The sequence below is a fragment of the Lutra lutra genome, chromosome 10 (assembly GCF_902655055.1).
Source record: "Lutra lutra chromosome 10, mLutLut1.2, whole genome shotgun sequence".
Taxonomy (NCBI): domain Eukaryota; kingdom Metazoa; phylum Chordata; class Mammalia; order Carnivora; family Mustelidae; genus Lutra; species Lutra lutra.
In genome coordinates, this window is record NC_062287.1 from 99,145,791 (window position 1) to 99,170,088 (window position 24,298).

Genomic DNA, 24,298 nt, shown 5'->3' on the forward strand with positions numbered 1-24,298 from the left:
TAATTTATTTGTCAGAGAGAGAGAGGGAGAGAGAGGGAGCACAGGCAGTCAGAATGGCAGGCAGAGGCAGAGGGAGAAGCAGGCTCCTTGCCGAGCAAGGAGCCCGATGTGGGACTCCATCCCAGAACGCTGGGATCATGACCTGAGCCGAAGGCAGCCGCTTAACCAACTGAGCCACCCAGGTGTCCCTGGAAATTATTTCTTCTTAAAGCGTAATCCAAGCAAGGTACGCAAGAGGTCAGGAATAATAAAGGCAAACTGGTGACCAAATCAAGAAATGTTTATTTTGAGAGTCTCCAAGTCTATATGTTTTAAAATTATAAAGGATAATCTTTTTCAGTAATTCAGCTGCATTTACATTGTAAGCACATCATACACATAAGTATATACTTAATAAAGTATCTATTAGGGTGTCTAATTGTCAAATGAAGAAAAAGCTTCAAGACCTTGAAGTGACCTGATCAAGATCTTACAGCAAAATCATTAGTTCTCAGGACTTGGCAGAACTAACCATTACGTGAGAGCTTTGTTACCCCTGAAAATCTCGGTCCACATAAGAAGACCTTCAGTTAATGCTCATGGTTAAAGCATGGACATAGCATTAAAAAACAAAAACCAAGTTTCCCAAGTGATTTCAATATATGAAAAACTGAGAGCCATTGGTTTATGTGTTGATGGAATTAGAACTATATAGGTGCAATTTTGAGTCCAATTTCATCACTATAGCCAGGTCACTATTTCCCCAATTTTCTCTGCAGATGAACAGTTTCTACATTCGCTGTAACCATGGAATTGAATAGCAGTGTGAATGAATTCATTCTGCTTGGGTTAACCCAGAATGTTCTGAAAGAGAAAGTCGTGTTTGTGGTCTTCTTGTTTCTATACCTTGCAACTCTGATGGCAAATTTACTGATTATGATGACCCTAAAATACAGCCGGACACTTGGGAGCCCAATGTACTTCTTCCTTTTCTACTTATCCTTTGCTGATACCTGCTTCTCAACAACCACTGCTCCTAGGTTGATAGTAGACTCTGTATCTGAGAAGAAAGTCATCTCCTACAATGAGTGCATAACCCAGATTTTTGCATTTCACTTCTTTGGGTGCATGGAGATCTTGGTGCTCGTCCTCATGTCCTTAGATCGCTATGTGGCTATTTGTAAGCCCCTGCGGTACACAACTATCATGAGTCAAGGTGTCTGTGGTACAATGGTGAATATGGCCTGGGGGGTATCTTGTATCCATTCTTCTGCACAGATTTTCTTGGCTTTGAAACTACCATTCTGTGGACCCAATGTTATCGATAATTATTTCTGTGATATGCCAACTTTGTTGAAACTTGCATGCATGGACACTCATTTAATTAATTTACTCATAGTTTTTAATAGTGGGGCTATCTGCATGGTAAGTTTCATAGTCCTGCTTACCTCTTATATTTTTATCTTACATTCTCTGAATAACCAGAGTGCAGAAGGAAGAAAGAAAGCCCTCTCCACCTGCACCTCCCACATTATCGTTGTCATCTTATTCTTTGTCCCATGTATATTCACATATGATCGTCCTGTAACTACATTTCCAATGGACAAGATGGTGGCTGTGTTTTACACTATTGGGACACCCTTGCTCAACCCTCTGATTTACACTCTGAGAAATGCAGAAGTGAAAAATGCCATGAGGAAGTTATGGTGCAACAAACTCTGACTTGAAATGGAAAAACAAACAAACAAAACAAAACAAAACAAAGGACTCCAATTTCTAATTCTGTAACAGCTTAAATAAAATTGGGCTGATAGAAATGAAAAAAATGTTTTCATCCCAGTGTGGACAATTGAATCTTCTCCCAGTAGGTTGTTTGTAGATATAGGCAGAATGACCACAGAGCACAGACCCATTTCATTTTGAGTCAGCATCATACACTGCCACACTATCAAATATAGTAGTATTTGTGGGAGATATGCCCACTTCACCTTTCTGCTGTCTGCACAGCAGATTGTGAGCCAGCCCCTCCTGCATCTATCACCTTAGCTCCCTCCATTGTACATTATCCTGGGTTGTGTTTCTCTTTTCCATGGTTCTGAGCTGGGTTGAAAGACTGGTCCCTAATTTTGACTGGCCTATTTTGTTGGAAAATCAGTTTTGACACTACTAAATCTTGATATTTTCTTTTCTGGCTCAATGATGAATATCCTCAAGTCAGTACAAGAAGCTGGTGATCCCACAGGACCATAAATATTTCATATTTTTAGTGTCATATACATTTTTTATATAAGTCGACAAGCATTTCCCTAATTGTTGGTTGGTGAATTGGGGACAATTTTATCCAATTCTGAATGTTATATTATAAAAACAAATGCCTCCTGGATAAGAGCACACATATGAGAAAAGCAACAGCTGACAGAGAAAATAGAGCTAATGTTACAATATTTCATCCAAAAAAGTAATATACAAGGGATTGTTTCATAACTAGTGGATAAGATTGCTTGGTTGCCTGGCATGGCATGCACATTTCTGGGTTGAGAGAGATGTTTCAGGTTATGGTTTCTTGAATTCTACCTTTATTAAGCAAACTTTGCATGGTAATTTGACTTTCTATAGAGATTTCCCTCTCTGGGGAGAAAAGTGTTGACTAATGACTAGAATAAGCACTTTAGTGTTTTGATTTATATTTTTCACGTATGTCATTAGACTTACATTCTATTTCAGGTACTGTTAATGAATGAGTAGGTACAACCATAGTCATTTCCTGTGAGAGTGGGCAATGAGTCTGTCTCTGAGAATAAATATAATCAAGACTACTTTCCTACAGATCTGGTGACTGGAGCTTGAAGTGTGGCAGATGAACCCATCTAAATCCATTCTGAGAGGCTTTGGTTGAGTATACCTCCTTGAGGATAAAGGTCAAATTTCACACTCTGACAATGAAAGTTTGGAAGACTTACTTAAAGTTCATCTCCTGTACTGGAAAATCTCTCAATGTACAAATCCTGTAGAGGTTCCCGGGTAACTGAGTCAGTTAAGCATCTGACTCTTGGTTTCTGCTCAGGTCATTTTCTCATGAGTAGAGAGACCTAGGCTCTTTAAGGGCTCTGTGCTCTGTGGGGAGTCTTCTTGAAGATTTTCTAGCTCTGTCCTTCCCCCTGCTCTCATGTTTGCTCTCTCTCTCTCTCTCTCAAATAAATAAATAAATCTTAGAAAAGTACAAATCCTGTAGATGATGAGGCAGGAATTTCTTGGTTGGTAACAAAGGCATCAATAAGCTACTTGCCTTACCACATTTGCCACAAATTTAGCTTTGCTATTAATTGCTATATTTTTGTATTGCTATAGAAACAGAGAGGAAGAACAGAAAAGAGGAGAAGGGAGAAGTAGTGATGAAAGTGAGATTATGAAGGAGAGAAGGCTTTTCAACTTGAGTTTTAGGAACTTCATTAGGTGAATGTTTGTGGAAGATCACTGATAATCAGGAAGCTTTTTTTTTCTTTTTTTAATCAGTTCTCTTTATCTGAGATTTCTCTGAAAGTACACGTCTTTAGGAAACTAAAGCTTAGAGGAAAAATTTCATTTCCTAAGTTATATTAAAACTAAAATTAAATCAAGGGTCTTTAAATACTTAAATACTATCTCTATGCTGATGACTCACAAATTTGCATTTCCACTACAGACCTCCTCCTTGAATGCCAGACTTGTATACTCAACCACTTGCTTGATACTTGCTTTCATATATTTATAGATATCTTTATATTTAATGACTGATTTTTTCCCTTCCAAAAGTAAGTTTAATATGCTAGAAACCTGTGTGTGTATAAATTAACAACTTAATATTAGATATTTTTAAATTCACAGATAGGCACTCTTTGAAAGGACAGTTATATAAACTTGACATAAAGTCCCTCCAGGTGGAATTATCTAAACTCTGATTTTTAAAAAATCTAGTAAAGATGATTAGCCTAAAGTATTTCTGTCAGGTTACATTTTTCTTTTTGATATGTATTAAATGTTCTATTTGATTCTTTCTAGGCAATTTGACAAAGTAATTTATTTTCAGGGTAGGCATGTAAAGCAGGTTAAAAAGGCATAGTATTCAGGTGCCTGTGTGGCTTAGTTGGTTGGGTGACTGCCTTTAGCTCAGGTCATGATCCTGGAGTCCCAGGATTGAATACATCAGACTCCCAGCTCCATGGGGAGTGTGCTTCTCCCTCAGACCTTTTCCCCTCTCATGCTCTCTCTCATTCTCCCTTTCTCAAATAAATAAATATTTTTTTTTTTTTAAAGGCATAGTTTTTAGTCCACTTAAACTGTACATGACTTCACCTGGAAGATTTTTTTTGGGCATAATTAAACAGTCATGGTAAAACTGCCTTCCTGAAACATAAGATTCCTGAAATATCTGAGCCTGGGCTGTTACACTTTCACATAAAGAAGCCTGGTTCTACTAGAATAATGATAATTTTTAAATGTTAACTATTTTCATTTAGTTTCTTTAAGGCACAATTTATACTGTGGTGTGTGTACTCAGAAGACAGGAAAGATGATGAATTCCAGAGTGACTGTACTGAGGAGTCTTGGGTCAAATTGAGCAAAACTAGGCTGATGTGGTTTAGTGCAAGCTGTGACCCTTACTTGAGCTCCTGATGTGGTATCTGCTCAGCCACATCAACTGTTTGTTGCTTTGAGGTGTCAGGGCAATTATCTTTTTTTTTTTAAGATTTTATTTATTTATTGACAGAGGGGGACACAGCAAGAGAGGGAACACAAGCAGAGGGAGTGGGAGAGGGAGAAGTTGGGCTTCCCTTGGAGCAGGGAGCCTGATGTGGGGCTGGCAATCAGGACCCTGATATCATGATCTGAGCTGAAGGCAGGTGCTTAATGATTGAGCCACCCAGGTGCGCTGGGAGATTACCTTTCTTTAGTGTTGTGTAAATTGCACATTTACATTCAGAGTGAAAATGCACATTTCATTACTGCTAGGTTTTGCTATCAAATCTGGTGAAATTCCTTCATGAGACAGTCATGTTGGGAAAGTTTCCCACGGAGCAGGTGTTCATAGGAACATCATTTTGAGCTCTGAGGTGGTGTATTGCTGAATATTTACATTTCCAAGAGCAGCAGAAAATAGTATCCTCTCATCACTCCATGTGTGTCCAATATAATGCAGCATCTACCTGTGACTGTAGCATGCCTTCAGTCAGTACACTTCTTCTTTTTGTTCTTCCCTTTCCTTTCTGTTTCTTTTCTTTTCTTAAGATTTTATTTATTTATTTGAGGGAGAGAGAACACACAAAAAGGGGGAGTGGGATAAGGAGTAGCAGGCTTCCCGCTGAGCAGGGATCTTGAATCAGAACTCTTTTCCAGGATCCTGGGACCATGACCAGAGTAGAAGGCAAATAACTAACTGACTAAGCCACCCAGGTGCCCCCCACTTCTTTTTTTTAAATGAAAAATCTTTTTATTATTGATATTAATTTATATTAATATTTATATTAATATATCAATATTAATAATTAATTTTATATTAATATCTTTATCATTTAATATTAATATTAATAAGTAACATTAATTATTTTTAATAAAATCTTTTTTAAAAAGATTATGTAGGAGAGAGAGGGAAAGAGAGAGAGAGAAAAGAAAGAGAGAGAGCAAAGCAGGGGGTAAAGGGTAGAGGAAGGGGGGGCAGTAGACCCCTCCCTGAGGAGGGCTTGAAGCATAGAGGATACCCCTTTAAGATAGTTCCAGCACATTTTACACGATTACCCTGGTTTTGATCAGGTCTGTTGGAGGAATCACAATGGTGAAAATCATGTCTGCCAGATTCCCAGCCATGGTGGAGTCTACTTGGAAATAAGGCCCAGGTCATCTGTGAATAGTACTAAACTTGTAGTAGGCATGGTGTTGCAGGGAAAGAGGTGCAGTGATGGCCCTGTGTGTCCCTTCCAGGTCCTAGACTCCCTGTGTCTCCAGGACCCCTCCCCAGGAACCACCACCAGGCTGAGCACCTCCACTGGCCCCATCCCAGCCAGGGAGATCAACAGTGACTAATTTGTTGTCACAGTCAAACACCTGTGGCCTTTCCCAGACAATTCCATCCTTCTAGTTTCTCAGGCCAAAAACATGGAAGTCCAAACAATTGATAATATCACAGCTCACATCTAGCCTGTTAGAAAAACATTTGTTTGCCTTCAAAGTATGTGTAGAATATGATCTCTTTTACCACCAAGTCTCCTTCCATCCTGTTGTGAGCTGCCATCATCTCTCACTTACATCATAGTCATGAACTCAGAATTGTCCCTCCTTCCACCCTGCAGTGATTCCATTTTGCTCATAGAAAAAGACTAAATTTTTACAATAATTTGACCTTCTATTGCCCCTTTGGTCCCTTCTGGTACTTCGAAACTTGCTCCTTAGCTGCAGAAATACTGGCTGGCTTTCTTGTAATTTTGTGGACATCAGGCAGGCTTTCCTTACTTATGATATAGGTGATTGCCCAATAGCTTCATCTACTTATGACATTATTCTAATTTCTCCTCAGTGAGTTCTTCCTTATGGTTTTTTAATACCAAATTCTTATTAGCATGCCTGATCTTTTTATTCTTTTTTTAAAAAATTTTAAATAAGCATATAATGTATTTTTATCCCCAGGGATACAGGTCTGTGAATCGCCAGGTTTACACACTTCACAGCACTCACCATAGCACATACCCTCTCCAACGTCCATAACCCCATGATCTTTTTATTCTTTTTTGCCTTTCCTTTTTTTTCCCCCACTTTCAGAGAGGTAATGGTGTGGGGCAGAGGGAGAGAGAAAATCTTAAACAGGCTCCATGCCCTTGTTGTTTCTGTATATTGTCTCTATTCCTTTCCAGTCTATGTTACTTTTGGGCTCTCTCCTCACACAAAGGATCCCCTTTAATATTTCTTGAAGGGCTGGTTTAGTGTCACAAATTCTTTTAGTTTCTGTTTGTCTTGAAAGCTCTTTATCTCTCCTTCTCTTTATCTCTCCTATCTTATTCTGCTTCTATGACAGCATTGCTGGATAAAGTAGTCTTCACTGCATAGTTTTTCATTTAGCCCCTGAATATATCATGCCAGACCTTTTCTGGCCTGCCGGGTATCTGTGGATAGGTCTGCTGCTCGTCTATGAAGTTTCTACTTCATAGGAACTCTTGTTACTGAGCTGGTTTCAGGACTTTTGCTTTGTCTCTGAAATTTGCAAACTTCACTATTATATATAGCGAGGTGTTGACCTATTTTATTGATTTTGAGGGGGGTTCTCTTTCTCTTCTGGACTTGAAAGTCTGTTCCTTCCCCAGAGTAGGAATGATATCTCATATACTTCGTTCCCAAATGCCTACTGCCCCTCTTTTTCTTTCCTCTTCTTCTGGGACCCCAACTATTCTAATATTGTTTTGCTTTATGGTATCACTTTTTTCTCGAATTTTTCCCTGTGATTCAGTAGTTGTTTATTCCTCTTTTTCTCAGTTTCTTTATTTTTTATCATTTAGTCTTTTATATCACTGATTCTGTCTTCTGCCTCATTTACCCTGGCAGCTAGAGGCTCCATTTTTTATTTCATCTCATTAATAGCCTTTTATATTTAGACTTCGTTAGATTTTTGTTCTTTTATTTCTCCAGAAAGGGATAATCTTCTATCTTCTATGCTTTTTTCAAGCCCAGATAGTATCTTTTCTTTTTAAGATTTTATTTATTTTTATTTGACAGAGACGGAGACAGCGAGAGAGAGAATACAAGCAGAGGGAGTGGGAGAGAGAGAGAAACTGGCTTCCTCCTGAGCAGGGAGTCAATGCATGGATCAATCTCAGGACCTTGGGATCATGATCTGAGTGGAAGGCAGACACTTAATGACTACGCCCCCTGGAATCCCCCAGCTAGTATCTTTATATTCATTGTTCTGAACCCTACTTCCAGCATCCAACTTTTGTCGACTCTGATCTGGTTCCTGATGTCAGTACTGCCTCTTGTTCTTTTTTCTGGGGTTAGTTCTTCCATTTTATCAGTCTGTCCAGAGTAGGATAGATGAATGAAAGAACAACATACTAAAAGAGCAATAACCCCAGAGAAATGTACACTAAACTATTCAACTATTCAGAAGAGACAGAAACTGGAAAAAGAGAGGGGGAGAGAGAGAAACAGAGAGAGAAAGAAAGAGAGAGAAAGAAAGAGAGAGAAAGAAAAGAGAATTGAAATAGTTGAACAGAACAAATCAATACACTAGATCCTGGGTGTATTTTGGTCTGTTTGTTAGAAGAAACTAGATCCTCATATTGTCCAGAAAGAAAAACTTAAATATATACAAAAATAAAATAAAATACAATGAAAAGATAAACTATACATATGGAAATAAAGATTAAAAAATACTTTAAAAAAGTGTGGATAAAACAAGAAATCAGTTGAAAAGGAAAAAAAAATAAAGGTCTAAATAATCATGAGAAAATACCACAAATCCTATATACTTTTTCCCCTAGCACTGGGTTTTTGCAGTTCTGGTTGAGCAAGAAACTTGATGTTAGCTGGATGTTCCTGCTGGTCTTCTGGGGGAGGTCATGTTATGCTGACTCTCAGGTGTCTTTGTCCAGGGTGGAATTGCACCGACTTTGCCAGGGGGTTGGGCTCAGTTTCAGTGGCACCAGATTGCTCTATGTGGGTTTTATTCCATGAAGGCTTTCCCCACTGCTTTAGAAGATGAGAATGAAATGGCAGCAGCCTGATCGCCAGTCCTGGAGAGGAAAGTTCATGCTTTTCACCCTTTAGTGAGCCCTTAGAGAAGAGCACTCAATCACTCCGGTCTTCCTGGTTTCAGTTCACACTCTGTGTTCACCTAGTCTGTGACCAAGAATTTCTATCTCAGGCATATAACCCCATTTCTAGTGTCCAAACATTATGGACAGCAGCAGGAGGCACCAGTGCTGTTCCTACCAGGGAGTGGGGAGGGGAACTCTTTCCATGGTTCTCCCACTTGCTGGACCCCTGACAGGAGACTGGTCACCAGAATGTGCTGCAGTTTTCAGTTTATGGCAACACTGAGCAGAAAGCTGCTGCCTGGGCTCATTGTTTGCTACTACCTGGGAACTCTGGTGTAGTAATGCATCCCCATTCTTTTTGTGACCCCGGGGATCCTGAGACCACATTGTCCCACCTGGGATTTTGCCCCACTTCACCCCTTGAGCGCCTTTCAGGCAAACTTCTAAAGGTTTTAGTTTTGTGCTCTCTTGCTTATACCATTTTCTAGCACCCAGCATACAGAGGCTTCCTCCTCCCTGGGTTTATCTTCCCAGAGATTGCCTTGGATTCATGTCTCCGCAGCTCCTACACTGCAAAACACAGTCACTTTTCCACTTGTAGAATTGTGACATTTCTTTTCTCAGGTCTCCAGGTGATTTTGCAGGTGTTCAGAATGATTTGATAGCTATTTAGCTGATTTCCTGGGACCAGATGAAATTAGGGTCCCCTACTCCTCCACCATCTTAACTCTCTCCCCAGTCTGCAGCTTTACAGATGTGATCAAAATAATCTTCATGGAGGACATCACATTTGAATAGATAGTTGAAGAAGGCAAGTATGTCACCCATGTGGATATACACAGCAGAAATGTGTTGGAAGGTTTGAATCCAGTGAGATGGGAACACAGAAAGTATTAGATGAGGTCAGAGAAGGGTTGGTGAGTCCAGATCATGCAGAGTCTTGTAGGTTACATTTAATGACTTCATCTTGATGAGAGCAACAATGGAGTACCGCTGGAGAGCACTGATCAGAGAGAAGATAAGACTTGGTGTAGGGCATCAAGGTGGATAATGGGTGAAACAGGTGAAAGGTTTGAGAATACACCAGTCATGGCAAGCACTGAGCAATCTATACAATTGTTCAATCCAAAAAAAAAAGTGCATTTTATTGTATTTATACTATAACAACTTCATTTTTTTTTAATTTTTAATTTTTTTATAAACATATAATGTATTATTAGCCCCAGGGGTACAGGTCTGTGAATCACAAGGTTTACACACTTCACAGCATTCACCATAGCACATACCCTCCCCAATGTCCATAACCCCACCACCCTCCCCCTACACCCCTCCCCTGGCCCCCTCAGTTTCTTTTGTGACATTAAAAGTCTCTTTTGGTTTGTCTCCCTCCTGATCCCATCTTGTTTCATTTATTATTTTACTACCCCCCACCTCACCCCACCCATTGCATCTCCACTTCCTCATATCAGATCATATGATAGTTTATATTTATCATCAATAGAGATCGTATGATAGTTGTCTTTCTCCAATTGACTTATTTCGCTAAGCACAATACCCTCTAGTTCCATCCATGTCATCGCAAATGGCAATATTTCATTACTTTTGATGGCTGCATAGTATTCCATTGTGTGTGTGTGTGTGTGTGTGTGTGTGTGTGTGTGTGTGTGTGTGTATACCCCACCTCTTCTTTATCCATTCATCTGTTGATGAACATCTAGGTTCTTCCCATAGTTTGGCTATTGTGGACATTGCTGCTATAAACATATGGGTGCATGTGCCCCTTCAGATCACTACATTTAACAACTTCATTTTAAAATAGAAAAAATGTAAAAGAATTTTTATTTCCACTTTCTTTACCTTCTTTCCTTACTTACTAACTTAATGACTTCAAAATATTTTAGAACATACAGAAATTTTAATTAGTAGTTTCCATTGTAATAATCTATATTTTATTAGCATCATTAAAATGGATAATAATTATTATATCTGTAGTAAGATTTTCTAGAATAGGAAGCTGGGAGAGGTTAAGAAACTTGCCTAAAGTCACAGAGACATAAATCGTGAAACTAGAATTGAACATTGTCACCTTCATTGAAATATACTAGGGCTAAGAGATTTGTGTTTATTTAGAAAAGTCTGGACATAAAGAGAAGGGTCTTTGGGAAATTTTAGTAGTCTATACCTCAGAATGACTTTAAAGGTGTCCTTTTTCCTTAGAGCAGGGACATGAGTGGAACAGTTGGTAACTGAAATGAGCGGAATTCCCTTCGGGAGAGTAGGAGGGGAGAAGGGCTCTGGGGACAGAATCTGCCTGTTGACAGCTTTGTCCAGGATTCCTTGGCACCATGGTTTGCTGTGATTCAGCATTGCCTGAGCTAAGTAGTTTATAGAGCTTATCCTTTAGGGTTTGGTGGGAGGGACAGAGTCCTTATCCCTCCAAAGACTGGGTATTTGTCATAGGATCTCCCTGATATGAGGAAGTTGAGAGGCAAGGTGGGAGGTTTGGAGGATAGGGAAGGACAAAAACGAAACAAGATGGGATCAGGAGGGATACAAACCATAAGAGACTCTTAATTTCACAAAACAAACTGATGGTCGTTGGGGGAGGGGGTAGAGAGAGGATGGTTGGGTTATGGACATTGGAGAAGGTATGTGCTATGGTGAGTGCTGTGAAGTGTGCAAACCTGGCGATTCACAGACCTGTAACCCTGGAGCTAATAATACATTATATGTTAATAGAAAAAAAATTAAAAAAAAAAAGACTGGGTATTTGTGAACCTCTCTAAAGTCTCTATAACTATCTGATGGAGGAAGAAGTGTTTCATCCATGTGTTCTGCCAGGGAATTGTTCTGGGGTAATACAGCTGGCCTTAGAATATATTCAAACTTCATAACCTGGCTTTCATGGCCTTTGGCTGAGAAGAAAACTTGATTTTCCAAGTTCTTCCACTATGACTTTAGAAAATGTGTAGAGGTTTATATTGATCTCTTTGCCCTATCATCTCTACTAATACCTTGATTTGATTTCTTTCATCTCAAATACTCTCCCCTCTGTTTTTCATATCATATCTTTGGATCACAAACTCTTTACAAGTAAGGGCCTATTTTATTTCTACTTTCTTCTCATCATGGACCCTACATAACGAAGCTGTTATATGCCTTTTCTATTTTTTTTTTGTAACTTATTTATTCAAGACATTTGGAGACATCATTCCCAGGTTCTGACTACCATGAGCCAATTGGCATGATCCACAGTAACAATATGATTTCAGCCAGCCAGCAAAGGAAATTTGTGTGTAAAACCATTGTGCAGCTCTATTACAGGTAAATGAGTGAAGTAGATTAGCAATTTGAAAGTAAATATTAATAATCATAATGGAAAATTGATACTAATAATCATAATACAAGTAACCATTTCAATTGCAGGGAGTATAGACCTGCATCTCCCATGCTTTATGCATACTGATTTAGCCTTCATAAAAACCTTATAGAATAGGTTATTTTACTTTTAGTGTTCATAGGTGAAGAAAATGAAGCACAGAGATATCAAAGGACTTGTTCAACATTGCACCATAGTGGGCAGTTGGGTGGGGTATGAATCTAGGCTGTCTGGCTTCAGCCTCTATGCACTAGGTGCTAACAGAGGAGCTCACCTATCTCTCTGCTCTTCTTTGTAATACCTGCATCTCAGAGAATCTGGTTTAGAACCTGTCTTTCTTTGGTCAAAGTTAACATAATTATAAATTTTTTACTGCCAATCTATCCTTTGGGAATTTGCACTCTTCTCAGGCAGATGGTTTGTATTCTTCTAATACCAATCACAAAGTTCCTTACATAATGAATAATTTCATCGACCTTGGTCTTAAAACTCATATTACATAATTTCAAACAGGAGAACATTTTGTCCACTTTTTACAATAACTCCAGATAATTGTGATTCAATATTTAAGTAAAATGTAATTATAAAATTATGAGAGAAGAGCATAGATAATACAATTTTAAAATGTGTTGAAAAGAAGCCATCTTAGCTCTGGCAACCATCTCAGACCCCTGTGCCCAAGGGCTGAACTTTCCCCCACCCTGCCTTAGTAAGCCCCACCCTGTTTTGGTTCCAGCAAGCCCCACCCTGCTTTAGTTCCAGAGACCACCACCCTGCTTTGGTTCTAGGAATCCCCACCCTGCTTTAGTAACAGGAACCCATAAATACCCCTGCCTTAACTAAGCTCAGGGTCCAAGTCCCTACTCCGCTGCATCAGGTATACTTGGGCCCAAGCTTAAGCTTGTTGAATAAACCCTCGTGTGATTGCAAAAAAGAAAAATGTGTTGAAAAGAGAATAAATTAAAATGGGGAAATTGACAACTTGGACCATATGACAAGAAAACAGTCACAGAAAAAGAGAAAAGGTAAAATTTTAATAATAAAAGAGGCAGAACCTGGGACTCATAGTACTTACTAATTATGCAACTATTATGCAATATTATGTAATTAAGTTCTTACGTATGCACAACTCCAAATATCTTACTTATTACTTACTTCTTATGAGACAGATTTTTTTTCTCATTTTATCTGGAGAGGTACCATGATTATGTTTAAAATTGCTTTCCTAGGCCAGTTAATATTGGAGATGGCATTGGAACTCACAGCATCTGAGTCTAGCAACTGTGTTCTTGGCCAAGAATGTAATTATTTTGCTAGATTAATACCTATTCCAGATAAAATATCAAGATTGCAAAATATAAACTGACAAAAGATGAAAAATTCTCAGAAGAGCAGTATCTTAGTAAAAAATATAGTAAAAATGTAAAACGTGGTTTGTGATAAGAAGTATGTGCACATAATAAAAGACATTCTTTTCAAAAGCTTACCAAGTGAGAAAGTAAGACAATGTCACAAAATAATTGTTCTGTTTGTCTGCATGTTCATCAGCTTTTCTATAATATCATCAACCTTCAAATATTGGCCATAATTGTATATAGAAAACAGTTGCAGAGATACAGGTGCAAGGATACTGATAGACTATTTCTAAAAGGACATATCAAAAAAACAAAAGGGGTTATATCTGGAGAGTAGAATGATAGATTCAATAATATGGAGACAGATTTTAATTTTCTTCTCTTATTCTTCTGTGTACTTGGAAGAATTAATGATAAGTAATGAATTATTTTGCAATAAAAATAGCTAATAAATGGACACAAAATACCAAAAAACATTTTAGTAATTTTTAAAAAAGATTTTATTTATTTATTTATTTGACAGGCAGAGATCACAATAGGCAGAGAGAGAGAGGAAGGGAAGCAGGCTCCCCTCTGAGCAGAGAGTCTGATGGGGGCTCGATCCCAGGACCCTGGGATCATGACCTGAGCCAAAGGCAGAGACATTAACCCACTGAGCCACCCAGGGGCCCACATTTTAGTAATTATTAAAAGCAATGATAATCTCTAGTGTGTGGGGCAATATGATGTTGTTATATATCAATTATTCAAAATTGTTACTTGTGAGAGTATAAATTAGAAGCAATATCATTATCCCAATGGACAAAGAGTCAAATAAATATAATTTAGAAAAATTTATACAATGTCACATAAATAAACGATGGGAAGTGTAGTAGTATGAAAAGAACTGTATAATAATTTCAAATCAAAATCAGAACAGAAAATGATATACAATTTCAATGAGAAACTACATATACTAAGAGCAAGAACATGAAATAGAAAAATCATGATGTACTATATTAGAATTATGAAATATTTTTCAAATGATATTTCTAGAAGAATTATCCTGGGGAATTCAGGGTAAAAAGAAACATATAGCAGGGCACCTGGGTGGCTCAGTGGTTAAGCCTCTGCCTTCAGCTCAGGTCATGATCTCAGGGTCCTGGGATCGAGTCCCACATCGGGCTCTCTGCTCAGCAGGGAGCCTGCTTCCTCCTCTCTCTGCCTGCCTTTCTGCCTGCCTCTCTGCCTACTTGTGATCTCTGTCAAAAAAAAAAAAAAGAAACATATAGAAGTCAAAACACTAGATTAGATTATAGACTATATTAGAATATAGGCATTGTTAAAAATTTTATACCACATTGAATTCATATGCAGAGACTCTCCATGTTCCCAAGTTCAGATTAATAGTATAGTAAAGAGGGTAAACAGGAGTTTTCCTCAGTTTTGCCAACCTCAAAATTCTCCAGATATTTGTTACATAATGACCATCAATGAAGTTGACATTGAACACAAGAGATGTAAGTAAAAGATTGTCAAAAAAATTTTTTTAAAGTATGTTTCAGACATATAGACCAATGGAACAGAGTAGAGAGCCCAGATATGGACCCTCAACTCTATGGTCAAATAATGTTCGACAAAGCAGGAAAAAATACACAGTAGAAAAAAGACAGTCTCTTCAATAAATGGTGCTGGGAAAATTAGACAGCTATATGTAGAAGAATGAAACTCAACCATTCTCTTACACCGTACACAAAGATAAACTCGAAATGGATAAAAGACCTCAACGTGAGACAGGAATCCATCAGAATCCTTGAAGAGAACATAGGCAGTAACCTCTTCGATATCAGCCACAGCAACTTCTTTCAAGATAGGTCTCCAAAGGCAAAGGAAACAAAAGCAAAAATGAACTTTTGGGACTTCCTCAAGATCAAAAGCTTCTGCACAGCAAAGGAAACAGTCAACAAAACAAAGAGGCAACCCACGGAATGGGAGAAGATATTTGCAAGTGACAGTACAGACAAAAAGCTGATATCCAGGCTTTATAAAGAACTTCTCAAAATCAACACACACAAAACAGATAATCATTTCAAAAAAATGGGCAGAAGACATGAACAGACACTTCTCCAATGAAGACATACAAATGGCTAACAGACACATGAAAAAATGTTCATCATCACTAGCCATCGGGGATTCAAATTAAAACCACAGTGAGATATCACCTTACACCAGTTAGAATGGCCAAAACTAGCAAGACAGGAAACAACATGTGTTGGAGAGGATGTGGAGAAAGGGGAACCCTCTTACACTGTTGGTGGGAATGCAAGTTGGTGCAGCCACTTTGGGGAACAGTGTGGAGATTCCTCAAGAAATTAAAAATAGAACTTCCCTATGACCCTGCCATTGCACTACTGGGTATTGACCCCAAAGATACAGATGTAGTGAAAGGAAGGGCCATCTGTACCCCAATGTTTATAGCAGCAATGGCCATGGTTGCCAAACTGTGGAAAGAACCAAGATGCCCTTCAGTGGACGAATGGATAAGGAAGATGTGGTCCATATACACTCTGGAGTATTATGCCTCCATCAGAAAGGATGAATACCCAACTTTTGTATCAACATGGATGGGACTGGAAGAGATTATGCTGAGTGAAATAAGTTAATCAGAGAGAGTCAATTATCATATGGTTTCACTTATTTGTGGAGCAGAAGAAATAGCATGGAGGACAAGGGGAGTTAGAGAGGAGAAGAGAGTTGGGGGAAATTGGAGGGGGAGATGAACCATGAGAGACTATGGACTGAAAAACAATCTGAGGATTTTGAAGGGGTTGGGGGTGGGAGGTTGGGGGAGCCAGGTGGTGGGTATTATGGAGGCACGTATTGCATGGAGCACTGGGTGTGGTGTATAAACAATGAATTCTGTTATGCTGAAAAAAAAATAAAAAAAGAAAGAAGAAAATAAAATGAAAACAGTAAAAAATAAATAAAGAGCATATTTGTGATAAAAAAAAAAAGTATGTTTCAACCAAGATACTGACAGGTCACAGATTAAGGAGTCAAGAACCCACACATGAGTGAACTGAAGTGAGAATATTTTCTTCAGGAAGGATTCTCTAATAATATCAATATCAATATCAATATCAATATCAATATCAATAACAATAACAATACCTAGTGTTTAATTATATTGGAATGATGTTTTTCAGATTTTAAAGCACATAGATAAAAAACATAGTACATGAACTATATGTGTCTATATGTCACATAATTTCTTTTTTTTTTTTAAACCATAGGGAAATTTAGGGTGAGGTAAGGCAGGTATTTGACTCCATTTTTCATATGAAAGATAAATTTCAAGGCATTCAAGTCACTTTGCCAAGGATGGTACAAGTTCTGCCATGTTAAATCTTGGTAGGAATCAAAATTTTACAAGGTATTTAATTTTTATTCTTCAAATGCAAAGGTTTTTCAAATGCAGTTAGTTTCTGAGTCTATAGATGGATCTGTGAAAGGCTTGGAATTCTGCAGATTTACAGAAATTCACAGAGGATTAAAAGCAACTGGAGGTATCATAACATGGAACAAAAAGAAGGAATTCTGAGGTCAGCCCACTAGTCTTCCCATGATGTCACATCTTTTCTTCTCTTTGCAGATTAAACCCTTGTCAAGTGATCCTTACCTGCAGCCACTAGTACGGCGATGAATAACAGTGTGACTGAATTCATTCCGTTTGGGTTGACACAGGATGCAGGAAAGTGGAAAGCGATATTTGCGGTCTTCTTGATGTTTTACCTTGCCACACTGTTGGGGAACTTTCTCATTGTAGTGACCATTAAAACAAGCAGGACCCTTGGGAGTCCCATGTACTTCTTCCTATTCTATCTGTCCTTTGCTGATGCTTGCTTCTCTACAACCACAGCCCCCAGATTGATTGTGGATGCCCTTTCTCAGAAGACCATTTCCTACAATGAGTGCATGACTCAGGTCTTTGCAGCCCACTTCTTTGGGTGCATGGACATCTTTTTTTGTTTTTGTTTCTTTTTCCTCTTCTTCTTCTACTTCTTCTTCTTTTTCATTTTTTAGATTTTATGTAGAAGCGAAATCATCTGCAACAATGAAGACGAATTCCATACCATTCTATACAGATCTAACTCCTAGTTTTTCTTGTACTAGGTAATACTGCCTTACAAATATATACTGAAATTAATGGATGCATTTTCTTTGGATTGTTGCTAAACTTTCAGTATGACAAACAATTTTGCAATACATATATGTTTTTGAATAAGTGCAAAGATGAATTCCTAGCAGTAGAGTTGTTGCTATATGTATTTGAGTCAATCAATGGTCAGATTGCTAAATCTCATTGTTCACAGTTATTGCCAAACTGCCATCCTTGAGGTGGTACTTACAGCTACACTGCTGCGTCTGAGAGGCCTTCTATCCACATTCTCAACAACGTGTACCTATAAATATTTCAGGCATAGTACAATCTGATTAGAATTATTTTATTTCATTTTTATACTTTAATCAAAATCCTTTTCTTCAAAATCCTTTACATATAATTGAGTTTGAACAATCTGAGTAACATTATTTTATTTTTTACACTTTAATCAAAATCCTTTTTTTAAAAAATCCTTTTTGTATAATTGAGTTTCAGCATCTTGTCATATATTTAACATGATTTGTATTTCTTTTTCTGTGATCATTCATTAAAGTCTATTTCAGGGGTGCCTGGGTGGCTTAGTGGTTTGAGCCTCAGCCTGTGGCTCAGGTCATGATCTCAGGGTTGTGGGATTGAGCCCCGCATAGGGCTCTCTGCTCAGTGGGGAGCCTTCTTCTCCCACCTCCTCTGTCTGCCTCCCTGCCTGCTTGTGATCTCTGTCTGTCAAATAAATAAAATCTTTAAGAAAAATAAAGTCTATTTCATTCAACTGTTGACTTTTCCCATGATGATTTTTATGAGTCATTTGTGTACTAAAGAAATGATCCTCTTTACTGTTGTATATATAATTATTATTTTTCTGACTTGTGATATTTTTAACGTTTTTATGCTAGGTATATGTGGTATTTTTAACTTTTGTATTCTACTTTTTTTTAAAATTATGTTCAGTTAGCCAACATGTAGTACATTATTATTTTGGATGTAGTGCTCAGTGATTGATGAGTAGTATATAACAATAGTGCTCATCACAACATATGCCCTCCATAATACCCATCACTGGGCTACCTCCTCCTCCCGCCCCCACCTTTTTGTAACCATCAATTTGTTTCCCAGAGTCCAGAGTCTATATTTTGTCTTACATTTTGCATTTAATGTTTTTTTTTTGCTTTGTATCTTGCTTAAGAAACTTTCCTTACTTCATTCATGCCAAAATATTCTTCAGCTATTTTTAGCACTTAATTTTTAAGTACTTCTTTTGGTCTTATATTAAAATTGTTGATTCATTGGGAATTTATTTTGATATAGGGATTAATTGGGGATTGAAATTTTTGTTTTTCTAAATTTTAGTTGTTTCTTTTTAATAGTTGTATAATTATCTTTTTACCCTTGACCTGAAATCCTGACTATTATATTCTAATGTCCCATTGGTATTTGGATCCAATTTAGGACTATTCTGTTTTATTGATGTCTTTATTCCAGTCCCAATTGAGATACAATATATGTTTCATATATATAACACGTATTGATATGTGATGAGCCTAGCAGTCTCTCATTTCTGCTCTTTTTCAGATTTATAATTAGTTTTGCACATTTATGTGTCAAATTCAAGTTTAAAATAATAAGTTTACATGTAAATAAGATAAATGTTTAGCATTTAAAAACTTGATAATTAAGTTAAAATAAGTTGAACATGGTTTAGTTACAAAACAAAGGCAATTATTATGTTCAGGATGATTCAGTTTAAGATCAATTTAGGAAGAGTTTACAGCTTTCCAGTACTGAGAACTGTTAGCCATGAGCAGCTCTCTTCATTCAACAAGTCATCTTTCATGACCTTGGGTACTGCTTCCATTTTCTTCCTGTGTGAGTTACACCTTCTAAATATCTCCTGTCTTTCATCCTTGACCCTGAAATGCTTTTTGGCACTTTAGCTGTAAGAAAAACCATCTCTTTCAGGAAGTGTGTGACTGACGTCTTTGCTGACTATCCATGTGTCCATCTGCAAATGCCTGTACTATGTAATCATTACAAGTGACAGGGATAGGGCTTCTTCTTTCAGTTGACATGTCCTAGAGCCTTTGTCCTTGCAACCATTCAGGTCCTCCTCACAGTGTGGCTGCCTGTGTGTGTCTCCACTGTCATAGACCACTCGTGCATGACATACACCTTTAGCTGAAACTCATCTGCATGGACACTCACACCCTTGGTGTCTCTGTTGATGTCAAAAGTGGGTTCATCTGCTTTTTCCTCTTGATGGTCTCCTAGTTGGACATCACATGCTTACCGAGGACCTGTAGCTTGGAGTAGAGGACAAAGCTGTGTCCACCTGTGTCTCTCACATCACTGTGGTAGTCTTATTATTGTGTCATGAATATTTATATATTTGCACCCAGTCACCACCTTCTCCACTGATAAAGCTGTGGCTGTGTTGTATAACATGGTAACTTCTTTGTTAGAGTTAAACCTGCACACTCAGAAATTTGGAGGTGAAAAATGCCATGAGGAAGTTCTAGGGTAAAAATGGTAAGTGTAAGAGATATCCATAACGTTATAAGATAAATTAGTCCTTTAAATGGAACAGAGAAAAGATAATTTCTGTTACAGAGGCACATGAGCACTATTTGTCCAAAGTATATTTATTTTAACATATAGATGCCAGGAACAATTTATTTCTTAATGTAAAAATATCCTATTTAGATATACATATTGTCCAATTGACTGTAAAAGTTCAATATACTGAGAGAATTAGATTTCTTATAAAATCCAGATGGTCAGGACACAGCTCTGGAAATTTTAATTTACCAGTTTTGTTGTTGGAGGACATATTTACTTTTAGAAAAATCACTCTGGTATCTCTGAAGCCAGTATCTTTGCATATAATCTAGCTATTATGCTATAATTAATGTTCACAACATGAACCTATCAGTGAAATCAACTTAGTTCTTTTTTTCTGGTACTCTAATTTTTTTTCCTATTTTTTATGTAATTTTGAATTTCCAGTATAATTAACATTTAGTGTTATATTAGTTTCAGGTGTACAGTGTAGTGGTTCAACAAATCTGTGCAATACTCAGTGCTCATCACAGTAAGTGTACTCTGGTTCTCCTTCATCTATTTCACCCTTCACACCACACACCTCTCCTTTGATAACCACCAATTCTCTATATTTACGAGTCTGTTTTTTTATCTCTTTTTTCCCCATTGCTCATTTGTTTTCTTTCATAAATTCCACATGGGTGAAATCATATAGTACTTGTCTTTCTTTGACTGACTTATTTCACTTAACATTATAACCTCTAGATCCATCTGTGTTGTTTCAAATGGCAATATTTCATTCTTTTTTATGGCTGAATAATATTCCATTGTATATACATACCACTTCTTTATCCATTCATCAATCAATGGACAGTTCCATAATTTGGGTATTGTAAATAATGTTGCAAAAAACCTAGGGGGCATTTATCTTTTCAAACTAGTGTTTTTGCTGGGGTGCCTGGGTGGCTCAGTCAAGTTACTCATCTAACTTTGGCTCAGGTCATGATGCCAGGGGCCTGGGATCTAGCCGTGGGTCAGGATCCCTGGTCAGCTGGGAGCCTGCTTCTCTCTCCCAGCTCATACTCTTTTGTTATCTCTCCATCTCTCAAATAAATAAATAAATAAATAAATAAATAAATAAATCTTTAAAAACCTGTGTTTTCATATTCTTTGGGTGAATACTCAGGAGTGGGAGTACTAGATCACATGACAATTCTATTTTTATTTGTTTAAAGAGCCTCCATGCTATTTTCCACTGTGGCCACACCAGTTTGCATTCTCACCAATAGTTCCCTTTTCTTCACATCCTTGCCAACACTTGTTATTTCTTGTGTTTTGATGTTAGCCATTCTGACAGGTATGAGTTGATATATCACAGTATTTTTGATTTGCATTTCCCATTTGATTTTGATTTGCAATGTCATTGATGAATGACATTAAGCATTTTTCCATGTGTCTGTTGGCCATCTTTATGTGTTCTTTGGAGAAATATCTGTTCATGTCTTTTGCTTATTTTTAGTTGGATTATTTGTGCTTTTTTGGCATTAAGTTGTGTAAGTTCTTTACATATTTTTGATACTAACCCATTATTGGATATGTCATTTGCAAACATCTTTTCTCATTCCTAGTTGTCTTTTAGTTTTGTTCATTATTTTTTTCACTGTGCAGATTTTTATTTCAATGTAGTACCAATAGTTTATTTATGCTTTTCTTTCTCTTGTTTCAGCATGGTGGGGTTTCAGAATATGGCTGAAATTTGGTGGGGTGAGTTCCGGAACTGTCAGCCAAGAAAGAAATCTTGAGATGTCTCTGGTGCAAAAAGGTGGTTTTATTAAAGCATGTGGACAGGACCCATAGGGAGAAAAAGCTGCCCAGGGTTTGTGAGGTGTGGCTGAATATGTACTTGGGAGTTGGGGGAGGTAAGGAAAAAGGTGGTTTCAAAGGATTTTTGTATGTTAAAGAAGACTCACAGGATACCAGAGACCTTGCCATTGTGAAATTAAAGTTGTTTTTCCTTCTAGTAAGTCATTAACAGTAAAAGAGTTGGGAGCTTCCTGGAGGAACAAAAATTTCACTGTGCCCGATTCAAGTATCTGTCAATGGGCTGAAGATTTTAAGGAACTTTAATTGCATTTACATTTCTTCTTGAAGCTAGGCCATTGATAGAAATGTTTTGTTGTTGTAAATAGCTATGATTTTTGTAAATTTAGGGAGATTCATGTCTTGTAGGATTGTAATCTCTGTAAGTTAATTTGTTTTTTCCTTTAGGGCAGCCCAGGAATGCCTGAGGACTGTCACATATATCCCATGGAGGGGTGGGCTTTGGACTGTCAGCTTCTTCCTGTCCTCAGTGAGTCTTCTGCTCCCTCATCAAGGAGACATATCTAGAAAAATGTAACTGTGGCTAATGCCAGAGACATTACTGCCATTGCTCTGTTTTAAGGTTTTTACATTTTCAGGTTTCACATTTAGTTCTTTAATCTATTTTGAGTTTATTCTTGTGTATAGTGTAAGAAAGTGGTCCAGTTTCATTCTTTTGCATATAGCTGCTGTCCAGTTTTCCCAGCACAATTTGCTGAGGAGACTGATTATTCCTCACAACATATTCTTACCTCCTTTCTTGTAGATTAACTTCCAATAATCATGAGTTTATTTCTGGGTTCTCTATTCTGTTCTATTGATCTATGTGTCTATTTTTGCGCCAGTAACACTGTTCTCATTGCTACAGCTTTGTAGTATATCTTCACAACTGGGATTGTGATACCTCCAGTTTTTGCTCCTCTTTTTCATCTTTGCTTTTGTAATCTGGGTCTCTTGTGGTACCATGCACATTTTAGGTTAGTCTAGTTCTGTGAAAATGCTGTTGGTATTTTGATAGGGATTGCTTTCAATCTGTAGAGTTCTTAGGGTTAGAATGGACTTTTTAACAATATTTGTTCTTCCCATCCACAAGCATCAAATAGCTTTCCACTGTTTGTGTCATTTTGAATTTCTTTCATCAGTGTTTTATAGTGTACAGAACTTTCACCTCCTTGGTTAAGTTTATTCCTAGGTATTTTATTATTTTTGGTGCAATTGTAAATGGGACTGTTAATTTCTCTTCTGCTACTTCATTATTTGTGTAAAAAATGCGACAGATTACTGTATATTGATTTTTTATCCTGCGACTTTAGTGAATTCATTTATTAGTTCTAGTAGTTTTTTGGTAGAGTCTTTAGGGCATTTTATATATATAGAATGATGGCATCTAGAAATAGTGAAACTTTTACTTTTTCCTTACCAATTTGAATGTTTTTATTTCTCTTTGGGGTTTGACTTCTGTAACTGGGACTTTCAGTACTATGTTGAATAAAAATGGGGAGAGCGGTCATCATGGTCTTGTTCATGATCTTAGGGGAAAAGCTCTAAGTTTTTCACCATTGAGTATGATGTTTGCTGTGGTTTTTTCATATATGGCCTTTATTATGTTAAGGTATGTACCCTTTAAACCTACTTTATTGAAGGTTTTTATCATGAATGGATGTTGCACTTTGTCAAATGCTTTGTCTACATCTACTGAAAGGATTATGCGGTTTTTATCTGTTCTCCTGTTGTTATTTATCGTGTTGATAGATTTATGAATATTGAACCACTCTTTCAACCCAGGGATTAATCCCATTTGATCATGGTGAATTTTTTAAATAATTATTTAATTATTGTTGGATTAGGATTGCTAATACTTTGTTGAGGATTTTTTCATCTATGTTTATCAGAGATGTTGACTTGTGGATTGAATGATCTCTCTCTCTCTCTCTCTCTTTTGTAGTGTCTTTATCTGTTTATGGTATCAGGATAATGCTGGCCTCATCAAATGAATTTGGAAGTTCTCCTTCTTCTTTTCTTTGTTTGTTTTTTGTTTTTTTGTTTGGAATAGTTTGAGAGGAATAAATATTAACTTTTCTTTAAATATTTGGTACAATTCACCTGTAAAGTCATCTGGTTCTGGACTTTTGTTTGTTGGGTTTTTTGATTACTGATTCAATTTTATTGATGGATATTTTTTCAAATTTTTCTCAGAAAAGATGTATAATATGATTTCAGTCTTTCTGAATTTGTTGACTCGTTTTGTGGCCTAATAAGCAATCTCTTCTGG

General features: G+C 37.3%; 1 protein-coding gene across 1 annotated transcript; it reads left to right on the forward strand.

The window, feature by feature from the left end:
• Window positions 1-786: 786 nt before the first annotated feature.
• LOC125079085 (olfactory receptor 4C11-like) lies at window positions 787-1,701 on the forward strand. The gene has a single exon (XM_047692450.1). It carries the CDS (start codon window positions 787-789, stop codon window positions 1,699-1,701), a length of 915 nt encoding a protein of 304 aa, XP_047548406.1.
• Window positions 1,702-24,298: the final 22,597 nt, after the last annotated feature.